This window comes from Mesoplodon mirus, assembly GCF_964341445.2.
Source record: "Mesoplodon mirus genome assembly, chromosome: 19".
Lineage (NCBI taxonomy): Eukaryota > Metazoa > Chordata > Mammalia > Artiodactyla > Ziphiidae > Mesoplodon > Mesoplodon mirus.
In genome coordinates, this window is record NC_138995.1 from 15188670 (window position 1) to 15207094 (window position 18425).

Sequence of the window (18425 nt, forward strand, 5' to 3'; positions counted from 1 at the left end):
CTCTCCCGTTGCGGAGCACAGGCTCCGGACGCACAGGCTCAGCGGCCATGGCTCATGGGCCCAGCCGCTCCGCGGCATATGGGATCCTCCCAGACCAGGGCACGAACCCGTATCCCCTGCATTGGCAGGCGGACTCTCAACCACTGCGCCACCAGGGAGGCCCAGTCCTGCTTGTTTTTAAGAAGTTTTCTTTGGCTAAGAAAAAGAAGTTTATTTTTTTGAATTATTTTATTGTGATAAAATATATATAACATGAAATTTCTGATTTTAACAATTTTAAAGTATACAACTCAGTGGCATTAATTATATTTGCAATATTGTGCAACCATCACCACTGTTTGCAAAACTTTTTCATCATTCCAAGCAGAAACTCTGTACCCATTAAGCAATAACTCCCCTTTCCTCCCTTCCCCCGGCCCCAGGGAGCCTCTATTCTACTTTCTGTCTAAACATTTCATACAAGTGGAACCACATAATATTGTCTCTTTGTTTCTGGTTTCTTTCACTTAGCATAATGTTTTCAAAGTTTCATGTTGCAGCATGTATCAGAACTTCTTATAAGTGAATAATATTCCACTGTATGTATTTTTATGCACTCATCTGTTGAAGGACATTTGGGTTGTTTCTACCTTTGGATATTGTGAATAATACTGCAATGAACATTGGTGTACAAGAATCTGTTTGAGGACTTCCCTGGTGGCACAGTGGTTAAGAATCCACCTGCCAATGCAGGGAACACGGGTTTGAGCCCTGGTCCAGGAAGATCCCACATGCTGTGGAGCAACTAAGCCTGTGCACCACAACTACTGAGCCCATGCTCTGCAACAAGAGAAGCCACTGCAATGAGAAGCCCATGCACCACAACGAAGAGTAGCCCCCGCTCGCCACAACTAGAGAACGGCCGCACGCGCAGCAACGAAGACCCAACACAGCCAAAAGTAAATAAATAAATTTATTAAAAAGTAAAAGAATCTGTTTGAGTCCCTTTTCAATTATTATGGGTTAAATACCTAGAAGCGGAATTGCTGGGTCATATGGCAATTCTAGTTTAGCTTTATGAGGAACCATCATACTGTTTTGCAGACACTACTCCATTTTACATTCCCACCAGCAATGTATGGGAGTTCCAATTTCTCCACATCCTTGCCAAGACTTATTATATATATATTTTCTTGTAATTGTAGTCATACTTGTAGGTGTAAGGTGATGTCTTGCGGTTTTGACTTGCATTTCCCTAATGACATTTTCCAGCAATGCTGATCATCTTTTCATGTACTTGTTGACCATTTTTGTATATCTTCTTTGGAAAAATGTTTATTCACGTCATTTGCCCAAGTTTAATTGGTTGTTTGTTTTTTATTTTGTTGCTGTAAGAGTTCTTTATATATTCTGGATATTAAATCCTTATCAGATATATGATTTGTAAATATTTTCTCCTATTCATAGATTATCTTTTCACTTTCTTGATATTATCCTTTGATGCACAGAAGTTTTTAATTTTGATGAAGCTCAATTTATCCATTTTTCCTTTCGTTGCTTGTGATTTTGGTATCATATCTTAGAATCCATTACTGAGTTTGCCTGATTTTGAGCTCTATAGAAGTGGTATCATTCTTAATATAATCTCCTGAAACTTGAAGTTCTCTTTAAAAATTATGTTTACAACGCTATCCATGTTCTTTCATAGTTCATTCATTCTCATGGCTGTATAATGTCCTGTTATACAAATATACCACCATTATTTAGCCATTCCCCTAGTGATAGACATTTGTGCTGTTTCCAGTTATTTTGCTATTACATCAGTGCCACCTTAAGCATCCCAAAGGGATTCTTCTGCACACTCTAATTTAAGAACCACTGACTTTTTATAAATGAGTTGATATTAAATTTCAGTTGAACAGTACTTGGGGTGCACAGCTGCAGGCATCTGACTAAAGCACATCTATTTTTCTCGCCTATTTGGATTGATTACTGGACTATAAAACCACGATAACCATTGCCATTGAGTATAGTTTGCGTCTACACTACGCTTTAACAATTTTGTGTGATTTCTTGGAAAAAGAGATCAGAGAAGACACAATAAATACATTTTACTGATTTCAGGTTGGAGAGCTTTGCAGCAATAAGGAGATGGCAACACAGAGTGCAGAAAATGATTCTGAAAAGGACATGCTTACTTTAGAGCCCTATCTCAGCCAGGTTGCAGGAGTGTCTCTAAGGGATCTGGAATAACCCCAAGAAAGGCTCTGTTCAGTGCTGAAAATCATCCAAAACAAAGAGACACAGATTGACGGTTCCTCCCCCAGTCCTGCACAGTGGCTGATCTTGGGAAACACTTTGGCAGCTACATGGGGTCATGATGTGGCCAGGTTTCTCTGGCTCAAGCATGAAGAACACCTGGGAAACTCAAGCGTGAAGCAAGAGCTCGACTCTTAACAGAGATGTTGTTTGTGGCTTTGTTACTGGAAAATGCGAGTGACCTTAGCAAGGCCAAAGTGTGTAGACACAGGGATTATGAAATCAAGAAGGGGGTGGAGTGAGATACCGGAGGCATAAAAGCATCAGAAGGTGCCCCACAGCACTGTTCTTTCAGAGGCAGACACACCAAAGATGAGGTGAGTCCACAGTTCAGCCTTGTCCCCCCTTTCCTCTGGATTATTTCATCCTTCTTTGTATATATCTTTTATCTACATGACAGCCCAGGTACAGGAGAGGCCTACAGGAGAGATGCAAAAATATAACAAAGGAATAAGGCAAATGGGCTAAATTATAGTGAATAAAGTGTTTTCTGTGTTAAATCCTCTGCTTTTCCGTGTCCATAAAGGGTAATGCTTTCAGATGGTGCTGTCTTTCCCATGAGACGTGACTTTCTCTAAGGAATAGCTTTTTTTTTTTAACAAATTTTTTTATAAGCAGATATTCATTTTTAATTAATTAATTAATTAATTATTTTTGGCTGTGTTGGGTCTTCGTTTCTCTGCGAGGGCTTTCTCCACTTGCGGCAAGCGGGGGCCCCTCTTCATCATGGTGCGCGGGCCTCTCACTATAGTGGCCTCTCTTGTTGCGGAGCACAGGCTCCAGACGCGCAGGCTCAGTAGTTGTGGCTCACGGGCCTAGTTGCTCCGCGGCATGTGGGATCTTCCCAGACCAGGGCTTGAACTCGTGTCCCCTGCATTGACAGGCAGATTCTCAACCACTGCGCCACCAGGGAAGCCCCTAAGGGATAGCTTTTTTCCTCGAGGTTATGAAGTTTTCACGGGGGATGCCAGCAGCTCCTGTGGTAGGCCTCCTGGCATTTTCTCTTTTGGGCCATGCTACACGGCTTGTGGGATCTTAGTTCCCCAACCAGGGATTGAACCTGGGCCCTTGGTAATGAGAGTGCTGAGTCTTAACCACTGGACCGCCAGGGAATTCCCCCTGGCATTTTGAATATGCCTATTAGCAGATTTTTTTTTCTTTTTAAAAATGTATAATAAGAAAGATCAATAGTGACACATTTGAGTGACACAATTCAGGCACTCAGATTTTAAAAAAATAAAAAAAAAATTTTTGAAATGTTGAAATAACGAGACTAGAAACTTAATCAAGCAATATTTGAGTAGCTGACATCTTTCAGGGAGACGGTTAACTGGTGAGTATGGCCTGTGCATTGATGCCCATGTGCACAGTCGACCTTTCAGGGAGCCAGTTATCTTCCAGGTAAGCTGGAATCCTGGGGTTTGCTATACCATTTCCTGAAGTCAAATTATAAAATAATAGAAAAAACTGTATCGGTGTTTTAAATTATATATTTAAAAAAACCTCTTATTGGGCCTCCCTGGTGGCGCAGTGTTTGAGAGTCCGCCTGCCGATGCAGGGGATACGGGTTCGTGCCCCGGTCTGGGAGGATCCCATATGCCGCGGAGCGGCTGGGCCCGTGAGCCATGGCCGCTGAGCCTGTGCGTCCGGAGCCTGTGCTCCGCAACGGGAGAGGCCACAACAGTGAGAGGCCCGCGTACAGCAAAAAAAAAAAAAAAAAAAAAAAAAAAACCAAAAACCTCTTATTATGGAAAATTTCACAAAGTAGAGAGAAGAGCATAATAAATCCCCACTTCTCCATCTTCCAGTTATCCACATTTCATTAGTAGTATCCTTGTAGCCCAGCACCTTAGGGTGCCCAAGTGAGATTTCTCTTTGCTGGAGAGCTCATATATTAACAATTTAATGTTTCCTGAATGCTGCCAGAAACTGAGGCCCAATCCCCATGTGCCTTCCTATCTTGGTTGTTCTTCTCTGAAGCTTCTGTAGAATTCCCAGCAGCACAGAACATACTGGAACCTGGGTGACTGGGAAGCTGCTAAACTATGCATGTGGGTGGGTGAAGGGCTTCTAGGTCCTAGCACTTCCGTATCTATTTTTTCTGGCTGCCTAATGGGGGGTGGGGTGGCGCGCGCGCGTGTGTGTGTGTGTGTGTGTGTGTGTGGTGACGCGGGCAGACGAGCTGCGCACTCCTTTCCATCTTCTCTGCAGTGCCCTGCAAGCTGTTGTCGCCCTCCTGCTCTGCGGGCAGCTTTTCGCGGTGGAAGTCGGCATAACTGCCACAGGTAGGTCTCTGTGTTTGGACGAGAGCTGTACCTCCCAGCACTGCTGCATCCACTTTCGCCCCATCAGACCTGCACCCTCTCCTGGGGAAGATCCAATTGCTCCTTCTCACCCTAATCTCTGGTCTTTCAGTATCATGAAGAAAATTGGGGAGCCAGCCAGAAATAAGGGGAGATTGCCCTCCCCAGGGCTTCCATTTGGGGTGGACGGAGGTTGATGTGCAAAGCGGCTTCGTCTCCTCTGACTTTTTGGGTCTCTAGGGGCAGCTTCTGACTACGAACCTTCTCTCCCTGGTTTTCTTTGCAGATGACAGCTGCTTGAAGCCCCCCGAGATTGCCAATGGCTACCTGGAACACTTGGTTCGCTATCGGTGTAAAACCCACTACAAACTACGCGCTGGAGATGGTAAGGCCGGGACGAATGTCTCCGGGCCCTCCTCTGTCCCACCATTTCCACAAGGGGTGGAGCCAGGGTGACTGTCCAGAAAGTGCACGTGTTCTCTGGAGCCAGGAGATTTAGATTCTAACAAGGGTTTTGTCACCAGTAGCTGTGGCCTTTTGGGCAAATTAACTTTTCTCAGCCTCAAGTTTTCTCCTTTGTTAAGGGGAGGGAGGTGACGCCATGTAGCCTACCTACCCTCTCAAGAGTGACATCTACGTGGACAAAATGACGGTGACGGTGATGACGGCAGGGAGCCCTTACCTAGTGAGCACTGCACTCCTGGAACTGTTTTAAGTACTTCACACGGACTTGCTCACTAGGTCCTCACAACACCCCTCCGCAGAGATACTATTATTTATTTTGGCCACCCTGCACTGCTTGTGGGACCTGAGTTCCCCGACCAGCGATCGAACCCGTGCTCCCTGCGTTGGACGTGCGGAGTCCTAACCACTGGACCACCAGGGGATTCCCAAGAGATACTGTTATTACTCTCACTTTGCTGCTGCTGAAACTGAGGCACAGAAAGGTTGAGTAATTTGCCCAAGTTCAGGTAGCCTGTAAGAGGGAGAGTCAGGATTTGAACCCCGATTCCGACCCCGTACCGCCTTGCCACGATCACTGTGATCGCCACGGTCACCATGACCACCGTTCTGCCCTGCTGGGCTGCACTGTGGCCCCCAGCACTTCGCTTCTAGCACAGCGCTCCTCCCTTCCTCCTCTCCCCCGCCCTCCCCCTTCCTGCTTCTCTGATTCTGCTCTTTAAATACCTTCTCTCCCCACGCTAGGTCCAGATACAATTTCCCTTTTGGCTCATGTTTTTTCTTTGTTTCAGGAGTGTACACCTTAAACGGGGAGAAGCAGTGGATAAATAAGGACCTTGGAGAGAACCTCCCTGAGTGCGAAGCAGGTAGGAAATCACGGGCCCTGGGAAGCAGACGGAAAAGTGGGTATTGAGGGGTTGGTGCACCAGCAGGGATTGAAATGTCCTAGAGGCATATCCTCCCTGTGTGGTTTCCTCTGGGCACACAAGAGCCGAGGGGAGGGACCAGGGAGAACCACAGGTGGCTGGGCAGAGAAGTGCACAGGCAGGTAATACTCCCCCATGAAGTTCACCAAGGATTTGTTCGTTTGGCCTGTGGGGCATTGACTGAATCCACTGTCTGCACTGCCCACAGAGGATCAGGAAACTCTGTGTGTACATATAGCCCAGCTAGAGAGCCCTGGGCCAAGGGTAAAGCAAGCTCCAGGAAGAACGGGTCAAGGGAGGGCACAACAAAACCTTAATCCGCAGGAACATGATACAAGAGGCTGGAGATGGGTTAGGGCTCTGCTGTTACTAGGAAGAGCTGACGCTCTCTCCTTTTCCCTCTTGGAACAAGAGACTCTTGCCTACCGTCTTCTGCTACTAGGGATGCGGAACTGCTAACCTGCCTGTTATTAAATGCAATATCACATCCTTCTTTATTCAGAGAGAATGAATCATGGTAGCTCCTTGTCCTTACAATGAATTCAAGGGAACGGTGGACATCTTGCTGTGATAGACTGTTTAAATATACATAGAGTTCAGCAGCCAGAGTTTGAAAACTTCAGGGCTACTTGTTTCTTTGTGAGTTAGAAAAGCAGGAAATAGAACTCTGCTTTAGTGACGTAAACATTAAAAAGAAAAAAAAGAATCATTTTAAACTGTAAACACTGGGAACAAGAGGAGCAGAAGTTAAGGGCAAAGCATGCAAACACTTCCAGCTCTGAAGAAATGAACAGTGACCGTTCAGACAGCAGTAAGGGTCGATCCTTTTATCCTTCCCTGGGAAAGACTGGCAGATGGTCACATTCTGCTCATAATTTTCTTACTCTCCTCAACAGCATGCGGAAAGCCCAAGCATCCAGTGGTTCAGGTGCAAAGGATCATTGGTGGCTCACTGGATGCCAAAGGCAGCTTTCCCTGGCAGGCTAAGATGGTCTCCCACAATAATCTCACCTCGGGGGCCACGCTGATCAATGAACAATGGCTGCTGACCACAGCTAAAAATCTCTTCTTGGGTCATGACAATCAAACAAAAGCAAAAGACATTGCTCCTACTTTAAGACTCTATGTGGGGAGAACGCAGCTTGTGGAGATTGAGAAGGTGCTTCTCCACCCTGACTACTCCGAGGTAGACATTGCGCTCATCAAACTCAGAGAGAAGGTGCCCACTGATGAGACAGTAATGCCCATCTGCCTACCTTCAAAAGATTATGTGGAAGTGGGGCGTGTGGGTTATGTGTCTGGCTGGGGGCGAAATGCCAACTTCATTTTTACTGAGCATCTGAAGTACGTCATGCTGCCAGTGGCGGACCAAGACAAGTGTGTACAGCACTACGAAGGCAGCACAGTACCCGAAAAGAAGACACCAAAGAGCCCTGTAGGGGTGCAGCCGATACTGAATGAGCACACGTTCTGTGCTGGCTTGTCCAAGTATCAGGAAGACACCTGCTATGGCGATGCCGGCAGCGCCTTTGCCATTCACGATGAGGCTGATGACACCTGGTATGCAGCTGGGATCCTGAGCTTTGACAAGAGCTGTGCTACTGCCGAGTATGGTGTGTATGTGAAGATGTCCTCCATTCTGGACTGGGTTCAGAAAACCATAGCTGACAACTAATGCAAGGCTGGCTGGAAGCCTTTGCCTGAAAGGCCGAGGGAAAACTGGACAGTAGCAGAGGGGACAAAAACATGGTATGAAGCTGATGGGTTCCAGCCTTGCATTGCTGAATTGACCAATAAAGAGCTTCCTTTGACTCATTTCTGTGTTTTTAGCCTTGGGCCTTTTAAAATTCTCTCATTTATAGTAGGCAGCAGCCAAGTGCTCTAGAGTTTACTGGGAGTGTGGCAGAAAAACCCCCAGGGCAACTGGAAATCCCTAAAGTGATACAAACTGCCCCACTGCGGGGCTCATGATCACTGAATGAGCGCCTATCCAACGGCAGGCCTCAGAGAGGTCACTGTTATCCTTGTTTTACAGACAAGGAAATAGAGACTCAGAGAAGTTAAGTGATTTGCTTAAGGTTACATAGCTACAAATAGTGAAGCTGAACCTTTAACCTAGGTCTGTCTAAATACAAAGCCCGAGCTCTTTTCACCGCATCCTTTTGCTTCTTCAGAGCAAAGGAGGAGAAAGAGTGGAGGCCGGTGAGGAAGACACTAGCTCAAAGTGGCATGAAAACAAGTGCTTTAACACAGACAGTACTTCGTTGTTTGTGCTCCAACACACCAGTGCTTCAGGTGGCCAAGTAAGATGGTATAAAGGCAGCATTTCTGGACTTGCTGGGTCCAAATCACAGCTCGACGACAAATTTGCCAAGTTCCTTAAGCTCCCTGCCCATGAGTCCCCAGGTCTCTCCTATGAGGGGCTTAACCCAGACGATCTCGGAAGTGTCCATCAGTAATAACATTCTGGGGCCGGGCAAAGTTACAAGTCTCTTCCTTAGGAGGGGCTGCTTTTCCCACTTGGAAGAAACCTACCCTTTACCAGGAGTCAAACGCAAGCCATCTGAGTCTTTCATTTCACAAAGATAAGGGTCTCGTTATTAAGGGTTTCCCAGAAAAAGGGTTCTAGAACCCAGCACGTGAAGCTCTTCTAACTGAAGAAGAAAAGTTCTAAGTGAGCGATAAGCCTTTATGCAATATGCTGGCCCTTCACCAATATACCGTCCTGTCATCCCCAAATAGGGCCTCTCCTGCTCATGGCTTAAAATGTCACTGTTCCTCACTAGGGTTCTGCCCTTCCCTGTGACGTCCTCCTCACATGCACTCTCCAGATCCGTCAATAATTTTCGACAGGTTACAGCTCATAGGCCAATGAAGGACTTAGACCTGTATTCTAGAGCGTGTGGAAGAGATGATCGCTAGAAACTGAAAAGTAATACAAACACATGAAATGATGCCTTTCAGGAGGCACCTATTTCTTCTAATCGTACCTTCAGCACTAAGTTTTCTTGAAGAGCAATCTGATTGATTAAGTGGCTCCTGCTCACCCCTCAGGAGGAACATAAAATGCCTTTGGCATTTTCCCAATTCCCTTACCTCCTCTGCCTTCTTCCCAGCGGCACCTCTCACCTGCCTGGCCTCCCCCTCGGGTTCCAGTGACAATGGACTCCACGGAGCCTTCTCAACACGCGTGCTGTCTGCAGCCCCCGGGCCTTCCTCCCCTGGTGCCCTCTCCTGAAAAGCCCTCCCCTTTCTCCATGAGTACCTCCTACTCTCCTTTAAGGCTCAGGCACTGTCTCTTCCAAGCAGCCTTTCTTCCATCCAGGAGTCATTCGTTTTTATGTAGCATCTGGCACAGTACGTACTTAATAAATACTTGCGGAATGGACAGCAACCAAGATGGGAACAAAAATAAAAACCAGGACTTCAGAGAAGCATTCCCTAAAGCCCTCAGGAGGAAAGATATGAGAATCTTATGCATGAAAGTTCCGAGGTTTTGCTGTTATCTGAGCACCTCCCACACCTCAAATGCTGTGTGACTTAGGCTATGAGGGACAGAAAATCCAACTAACACTGACAGGCAGTGAAGACATTTTATTCTTTCATAGAAGTAGTCTTAAGGGAGGCACGTCTAGAGTCCACTCAGTAGCTCAGTATCGTTATCAGGGACCCAGGCTCTCTTCACCGGTCTTCTCAGCATGTTCATTTTTCATCCCAGTGCTGGTTGCCTCGTGGTCCTAAGACAGCTGTTGTAGTTCCATGCATCACGATCACCATGAAAGCAGGAAGTGGGGGCCAGGAGAAGACGGAGGTGGTGTTGAAAGGGTTTTGTTGCCTCCTTCCTGGAGTGGCTCTCTCATTTATCAATGAAGGTCACAAAGGTGCCCAGCAGCCTTCCTTCTATGCCACATTTGTCAGAAAAGGCTTGGACAGGAAGCACCTGGCAAAGGGGGACAGACTTGCAGTCACAGTGCTGCCCTGCACAGAACTGGGTTTCTGTCATCAAGGTGGCAAAAAGCTGCCAAGCAGGTCACGTGCTGCCTGGCACACTGCCCTCTGGCTCTGCATCTATTCTCTTATTCTAGAAAGTCAGTACCCTTAGCCCCACGAGGTTCTGAGAGGACCACAGGAACTTGCCCAAGTGGTGGCAGGCTGTGCCAGAGGACCCTGGGGGAATTCTTCATAAAGTTGTTAACACAGGCAAGTCCTATAAACATGATACTTCTTTCTAGCAATTCTGAGATCTCTTTCCAGTCTTGAGTCCTTGAAGTACAGTTTTCTCCTCAGAAAGAGATGGAGCTCTGGGAGAGATCAGCTCCTACTTACTAAGGGTAGTTAATTCTTTGTTTAGCTCAAACTGGGTGCTGGATGGTAAAGGTTCAAGTTCTCACTTCTTGGGCAATTTAATAATAGAAAAGCTGATAAAATGAGCAAGCCAGGATACCTTTAAAAGTCTGAGCCAGAAAGGCTCGAAGATAAAACAAACTTGCCTGCTCTCAGTAAAGAATGATTTATTCCAAAAGAACTGGGATAATAGCTGAGCATGAGATAAATACACGAGTGGAGGAGTGGAGAGGCTGAGGAAGATGGAAGGGGTGGGTGTGTACACATAGGGTAGAAAAGAAGTATTTTTGCTCTTATGGGAATTGACTTTCTATTTTACTTGTGTATCAAATAAACATAGTTAAATCAAATTGTACTAGCCAAGGTTTAGAAGGATTCTGTATTATCTTAAAGAATAAAGAAAACTATAATATAAAGAGAAATTAAAATAACCACACTGGGGAAATTGACCACGGCTGACTTGACTGCTCTGAGGTCTGCAGGGAGTAGACACTTGGGCATTCCCAATTGTCACAGCACCAGTGTGGTCTTCTACTTGGGGGCCGGTATTTTCTATACACGTCAAACCTCTTCTCCGCCGGGATGCTGACCACATTTCCAAAAGACCCCAGGAAAACAGCCCAGCTGGAGTCAGGCACTGTTTCACGACGGGCCTGTCTCTTCAACTTTGACAGTAGTGAAAGTGCTAAATGTCTTGATAGAGGAGGTCATATTTGGGAATATTCTTGGGATCAATAGGACTTTGAACAATAAGTTTTCCCCTCATTGCGCCTCGATAAATTACTTCAATCAAATCTATGAAGTCTTGTTTGGTTTTGAAACTTCCCACGAACTTAGTGTGATCTGGAGACCTAAATAGCATAGGAGAGAAACAACCTCGCTCAAAACTTTTCATAATTACTTGTCAGGTCTTCAGGATAAACAAAATAGATAGCAGCTCTGTTATTTTCTTCTGATCAGGGAGCCTTTAGACACAAAGCCTGACACTGATTTTCCCTTTGCGATTACAGGCCCCATTTGATATACGACTAAAACCAGTGCTGTGGGCCACTGGGAGAGCATGTAAGCCCTACCAGGTGCAAAGCTTCTGCTTCAAAACCTATTTAATCACTTCTCAACTCATCATCAAGTAGTATTCCCTGGGTGTTAGCATGGGCTTAGTTTGTTGTTGCTGTTGTTGACTAGACACTGTGCAAAGTCCATTAACTTGTCGTTGTCTCTGAGTTTTACTCACTTATACTTCTGAGTGGTAGGTGCAATATTACCTTTTTTTTTTTTTTTTTTTTTTTTTTTACTTTTCAAGTATCAAGTATGTTTACTGTAGAAACAGTTTAGGAAAAAAAAAAAAGAGGTCAGACGGCACATTTTGGTATATACCCTTTCAAGCTTGTGTGTGTGTGTGTGTATGCATTTCTTTTTTTCACAGTCACGGGAATCATGTCATGTAAACTATCTTGTAAGGTACTTTTTTCAACGAACATATAACATAGTTCTTTCAAAGTCATTAAACATGCATCTCCCATACCATATTAAATTAATTTCTAGTATCCTTCTGTGGACATCTAGCTTCTTTCTAAGTATTTTGTCTTCTAAATAATGGTGGGATGAATGAACATCTATGTAGCCAGTTCTGGCCACTTTCATGACTATTTTCCTTCAGATAAATTCCTCGAAATGCAATTGCTGGGTTAAAAATTGTATACATTTTAAGGTGGTAAGTAGTATCATAAATCACCCTCTGAAAATATTCACCAAACTAATACATATATCAACTGTATTCTAGAAGAATAAATAGCTATAAAACACTTAAAACAGATTATATTTAATACACTTTCAAATAAATGATGACAAAGCAGGCACACAGATCTAGACAAGTGGACTCCTTGACCACAGTAAGAAATGATAGGAATATTACGGATACATTCAAAATTAATAAGTATTGGGATGCCAACTGGATGGAGGGGAAGGCATTAAAGATTTCATGTTAGTTATTCTTTTTTTTTTAAGTTTTTTTTTTTTGATATGGACCATTTTTAAAGTCTTTACTGAATTTGTTACAATATCGCTTCTGTTTTATGTTTTGGTTTTTTGGCCTTGAGGCATGTGGGATCTTAGCTCCCTGACCAGGGATCGAACCTGCACCCCCTGCGCTGGACCACCAGGGAAGTCCCTCATGTTACTTATTCTTGACAGACTTTGTTGAAGAATGACTTCAAAATTCTCTGAGTGCAAGAAGACAGGAAACTTGGCAAGAGAAAAGCATGTCTTAATTTGCTGAAGGATTACTTCTTTTATAGATGCAGCCTATGAGTTTCAAAAGGTTAAGAACAAATGACCTACTTTGTTCTAAATAAAATTCCTGGGAATCTTTTAAAAAACCTGTTCTGGGGGCTTCCCTGGTGGCGCAGTGGTTGAGAGTCCGCCTGCCGATGCAGGGGACATGGGTTCGTGTCCCGGTCCGGGAAGATCCCACATGCTGCGGAGCGGCTGGGCCCGTGAGCCATGGCCGCTGAGCCTGCGCGTCTGGAGCCTGTGCTCTGCAACGGGAGAGGCCACAGCAGTGAGAGGCCTGCGTACCGCAAAAAAAAGAAAAAAAAAAAAAAAAAAAAAAAACCTGTTCTGTATTTCTACACTGAAAGATGGCGAGCGCTTCACAAACTGTACTATTCTCTCACACTTAGTAAGTTAAAATTCACCACTCATACTGGAAACACTCTCATTTTGCACCAAAGTTCCACATAAAAAAATTAGAGAGTGCATCAACTCAGGAAACAGTACCAGCATAAGACTCACAAAGCCCCCATCACATGCAAATAGGTGAGCTACTGAAACTGCCTAGATAAAAGAAACTTTTAAGACTATAATAACTTCATGTCAATATAACTTACCCATAATCCACTTTCATATGCTGCCCATTGAAGAAAAACACAGTAGATGGAATATAACTGATGTCAAAATAGTGTGTATAAACTGGGGTTTGGTCCACGTCTACCAGATATATAGCAGCCATTTTACTTAAGTCAGAAGAGGTCTTAGAAAGCTGCAAATGAAGAGAGAGATGTGGGTTACAACTTGAGGGCAGCAATGTTTCTCCTGTGAACCTTTTTACTGGAAGAGAATTTTCTGTTTGAAAAAAATTCCTGGGCCAAGAATCTAGCCTGTTTGAGTTCCACATTAGACACAGTGTAACCTTATCATTCAGCGTCTGAATCACTGTTGGCAGGGTAATGAAAGGGCCCTAGGCAAACTGTGTGAATATATTTCTGTTTCTTTTTTTTTTTCTTCTATTTTTGATTGTAAAAAGTTTTTATAAACTTTTTATGGATTTATAAAATCCATACTCACTTAAATAAAAAACAAAACAACTCAGAAATATGTACTACAGACAATGGAATTCCCCCACATCTCTTCCTTCCAATTTCCCCATAGATGATAATTATGATAAAAATAGCAAACACTTACATGGCACTTGTTATGTGCTACGTGTTCTAAGTGCTTTACACTTGTTGGCTCCTTTAATCTTTACAACATTCCTATGAGGTATGCACTGCTACAGTCACCGTTTCACAGACGAGGAAACCGAGGTACGGGCAGGTAATGTGCCCCTGGTCACATGGCTGTACGCAGTAAGGTTAGGATTTGAACTCGGACAGCTCGGCTTCAGAGTCTATACTCTTGACCTCTGTGACATTCCACACCCTCTGTAGTTGAGGGTAAAATGCTGTGGCCCCTTCCCCCCAGATTAACACATCACACCCTCATTTTTAACCACAGAAGTGACGTTTCCTACACTGTATCCACACTGAGGGTGGCAGCAGGAGAAATGGTGGGTGAGGTCTCAGGCCTGGGTAAGTCTCTCTCCACAATAGACAGAGACAAGGATAAACTTACTGTGTCCCATACTCCCCCCACTTCCTATTCATCAGGCTGTGAAGATTTGTTGTGAAACCAGAGATTATCAACAGGCACACACTGGAGGCAGCACACTCGAAAAGCATATTTGCAGGCAGAGAAAACAAAGTTCAAATCCCAGCTCTGCAATTTAGTGGTGCTGTGCCTGTGGGAAGCCACCTGACCTTCCTGGCATTCATCTCCCCCCTTGGGAACAGTAATAGCAATTATCCCCATGTTGTGAGCACTGAGTAAGACAATGTTCACACACTCTTGTTAATAATGTTCCTGGTCTTCCACTGAATTGTTGGTGAAACTGAGCTTCGGCAGCTGCTACTGGGGAAGGGCATCCAGGGCAGATTCAGCACAATCACAGATTTGGGGGTTCAGCTCAGGGCAGGCACACGATGGCTCTTAGTGAAAGTGTGCTAACAAATGAACAGCTATATCCCCGGGCCCTGCCTGCTCCCTTTCATTCATTTTGCAGATGTGGAAGTGAGAATGTATAGCTTTTTAATAAAAACCATTGACTTAAAAAATTCACTTACAATATCATCTAGTTGCAGACAGACAGGATCCTCGTCTCTCCCGAACCTGAGAACCAGCACCTTCTCTGCAGTACTTTTTATCGCCTGGTCCACTTCTTTTTTGCTACTCAGCTTGGGTAACAGGAAGCTCATGTTGAAATAATCCAAATATCAATCCTCACTGTCAGTCCTGAAAGTTGAAATGTTTAAAGACATTAAGTGCATGAGTCCTAATTTTAAAACATTTTAAATTTTTGTAGTAGGTAATGTGTATATGTATTTTTTTCCCAGAGGAAAAAAGGTTTCACACAACACAGTAACAACAAAGTAAAAGGAACACACTAAATGCACAAACTGGCGGCAAGTAAGTCCACCAGTTAAAAAGGAACAACATAGAAAGGTATATTGTCTCCCCTCAACTGGCTTAGTTCCCAGTGTCCTGTAAGTAGTTACAAGGTAACAACTTTCATTAGTTTCTCACATACCTTCCAGAGTTTTGTTATGCATTCACAAGAAAATACGTGTTCCAAAGTTTTCTCCCTTTTTTACTCAAAAGAGAGTGTATTCTTTCAGTCAGTGTTCCAGCAGGAAAGAGATGACATCCTCAGATTTGGTAATCTGAAGACTTTCATTAAGGAAACGTATAGGAAAACAGCAGGGTGTAGTGCAGGACCCTGGGCTAGTAGCAGCGGGACAGGGCGCTGTTCTCACCCGCAGGCCTGAAGGAGCCATGGGAGGGAGTAGCTACCAGAACTGTGTGGCTGAGATTGCTGGAGTAAATGCCAGACGTCCAGCACACATACTTTACCCACTCTTCTGCACTTTGCACTTTACCTCACATGTGAAGACCATCACGTATCTTTGTGTAGAAAACTCACCCATTTTTTGCCACAATGCCATACTATTTCATGCCCGTTCCATCCTTTTTTAAACAGTCTTTTATTGACGGACATTTTTATTATCATGAGTCCTGGTTTAAAGATCCTTGGTGTATGTCTTACTGAGTATATCTCATCACATGGCAAACAGATCAATTAAGAGTGTGTAACCCCCCCCACACACACAAAACAAATAGTAAAATACTGAGATAGAAGGGGCCTCTCATTTTCAGACTAGTTTGCTCATAGTTACACTTCTAGCTACAAAAAAAAAGGACTAGAATCCACGCCATCAAATTTCTAGTCCAGTGTTCCTTCTACTACAACAAGTCCTATTTTTATGATTGAGAAACTCTATGATCAAGGAGCTTTACTTTTGATCCATCCATGAGAGACTCCATTGAGATACTTAATATTTTGAATTCAGTCCCAAATGTGTCTTATGCTACGAAAAGGGAGGATTTCCTTCTCTCTCTCTCTTTTTTTGGTGATAAGTCACATTTTAAGATATGAATTACTAAAAATTCACATAGGAGATGAAACTGTTCCAGTAATAGGTCACACTTAATTTATTTTTTAAATTAATTAATTAATTTTTGGCTGTGTTGGGTCACTTGCTGCACGCGGGCTTTCTCTAGTTGAGGCGAGCAGGGGCTACTCTTCGTTGTGGTGTGCGGGCTTCTCATTGCAGTGGCTTCTCTTGTTGCGGAGCATGTGTTCTAGGTGTGCAGGCTTCAGCAGTTGTGGCTTGCGGGCTCTACAGCACAGGCTCAGTAGTTGTGGCGCACAGGCTTAGTTGCTCTGTGGCACGTGGAATCCTCCCAGACCAGGGCTCAAACCCGTGTCCCCTGCACTGGCAGGTGGATTCGTTACCACTGCACCACCAGGGAAGTCCCAAGAGGTCATACTTTAGAGAAGATGATTGCCAGAAGGGACTTCTTCAAGTCAGAGTGGCAGAACAAATTACTGATGAAAAGTAAAGTCAGCGAGAAGATGGATCTGTCCCACCACTAGAATTCAAACAAACAGCAACTTCTGTAAGTTATTGATAAAGAGGAGGAAGTGGTGGGAGAGCAAAGCTGTCAACGGGGAGTGGGGAGATAAGCCTGTAAGAGGGTGGGCCTGGAAAAATGTTGGAAAGAGGAGAGGGAAGTTGAGACCACACCTAAGAAAATGTCCACAGCAAAGGATACCAACAGAAAATTCACAAAAGAAGAGGTAAAAATGGACAAATATACTGGGAAAGTTAAGCTTTACCAGTAAGCAAAGGAAAGCAAGTTAAACGATGTATTTTCAAATCCATTAATTTGGCAAAGATTAAATGATAACGGCATAAGTGTGAGTGGAAGGGGCAGGCACTCAGAGTCCCTGCTGGAATGCAGAGAAGCAAAACTTTTCTGGAAAGAAACCTGAATACTCTTTGACCAACAATTCCACTTCTGAGAATTTATTCCTAGTAAATAAATAGACATATGCACAAAGATCAACGTACATTTATAACAGTGAAAAACTGCAAACAACCTAAATAACCATCAGTAGGGGACTGAGGAAATAAATGATAGTATAGCCACTGCAACGTACTAGCACACTGTCATTATATACCGTGTTAGAGATGAATAACTGAAAAATCCTAATGATAAGGAAAAAAAAGTTATAAAAAAAGCTATAAAACAACAGTATATAAAGTGTGATTCCGGGCTTCCCTGGTGGCGCAGTGGTTGAGAGTCCGCCTGCCGATGCAGGGGACACGGGTTCGTGCCCTGGTCCCGGAGGATCATGCCACGGAGCGGCTGGGCCCGTGAGCCATGGCCGCTGAGCCTGAGCGTACCGCAAAAAAAAAAAAAAAAAAGTGTGGTCCTACTTTTGTACAAAACCTAACTATAATACACATGTACATATTCACATAGAAAAATAACTAGAAATGAATATCCCCAAAGACCATCAGAGGTTATCTCCGCGTGTGAACAGACGAGTGACTTACTTACACTGGGGTGCGCGTCTTTATTTTCCCCAAATATCCGACATACATACTTTTAAAAAAAATTTATTCTTGGCTGCGTTGGGTTTTCGTTGCTGCCAGCGGGCTTTCTCTAACTGTGGCGCGCAGGGGCTATTCTTCGTTGCGGTGTGTGGGCTTCTCTTTGGGGTGGTGGCTTCTTTTGTTGTGGAGCACGGGCTCTAGAGCGCAGGCTCAGTAGCTGTGGCGCACGGGCTTAGTTGCTCCGCGCATGTGGGATGTTCCCGGACCAGGGCTTGAACCCTTGTCCCCTGCATTGGCTGGCGGATTCTTAACCACTGCGCCACCAGGGAAGTCCAACATATTTTTAATGATGCCAGTGGTTGGGCTACTCCTGGCCCACAACTGCTAGAGAAAACGATACTTACTTATTTGTACACGTCAGCTCCCTCTCTTCCACTTCAGGGTTGTCGGCAACCCCCACCCTTTCTCCAAAAAGCCGACTGGGGAGGCTCTTTCCTCCTTCCCCAACCGCGGCTGCGACCCCAAACCAAAGTAACCCACGAGCTAGAGTTGCCCAGCAACTGTGGCGGACCACTGTAAGGGGACGGAAACGGAAAAACACGCACAGGCGCAGTGATGAACTCGCATTAGGCCCCGCTCAAATAAGCGGAAGAGGCTATTCTAGTCACCGCCCACCTTCCCGGGCTCTGACCGGAAGCCCTAGGGTCACTTCCGCCCTTATTAAATATGGCCGATCTCCTTAACTTCTCCTTCCCACATCCCAACTAGAGGCGGGGCGTCGTCTCTTAGGCTAAGCGTGATTGGTCGTCAGGAGA

At 44.6% G+C, this 18425-nt stretch overlaps 2 protein-coding genes and 1 long non-coding RNA gene across 5 annotated transcripts; 2 read left to right on the top strand and 1 right to left on the bottom strand.

Annotated features, from left to right (window-relative positions):
• Positions 1-581: 581 nt before the first annotated feature.
• Positions 582-2843, top strand: LOC309794383. Its single transcript, XR_014292038.1, has 2 exons — positions 582-938; positions 2104-2843. It is a non-coding gene; the product is annotated as an uncharacterized lncRNA (long non-coding RNA).
• A 321-nt stretch (positions 2844-3164) lies between these two features.
• Positions 3165-7804, top strand: LOC309794741 (haptoglobin-like). Its single transcript, XM_082606636.1, has 5 exons — positions 3165-3701; positions 4416-4583; positions 4888-4986; positions 5855-5929; positions 6886-7804. Exons 1-5 carry the CDS (start codon positions 3638-3640, stop codon positions 7662-7664), a joined length of 1185 nt encoding a protein of 394 aa, XP_082462762.1. The 5' UTR covers positions 3165-3637; the 3' UTR covers positions 7665-7804.
• Positions 7805-9568: 1764 nt separating this feature from the next.
• Positions 9569-18229, bottom strand: TXNL4B (thioredoxin like 4B). Of its 3 annotated transcripts, none has more exons than XM_082605803.1 (4): positions 18015-18229; positions 14773-14941; positions 13222-13373; positions 9569-11184 (listed from the first exon to the last, which is right to left on the bottom strand). In XM_082605803.1, the coding sequence occupies exons 2-4, from the start codon at positions 14902-14904 to the stop codon at positions 11019-11021; spliced, it is 450 nt and encodes a 149-aa protein (XP_082461929.1). In that variant the 5' UTR covers positions 14905-14941; positions 18015-18229; the 3' UTR covers positions 9569-11018. The 3 variants fall into 3 exon arrangements, with proteins under 3 accessions (XP_082461929.1, XP_082461930.1, XP_082461931.1); XM_082605804.1 differs by lacking the exon at positions 18015-18229 and adding an exon at positions 17615-17859; XM_082605805.1 differs by lacking the exon at positions 18015-18229 and adding an exon at positions 15237-16639.
• Between the last annotated feature and the right edge of the window lie 196 nt (positions 18230-18425).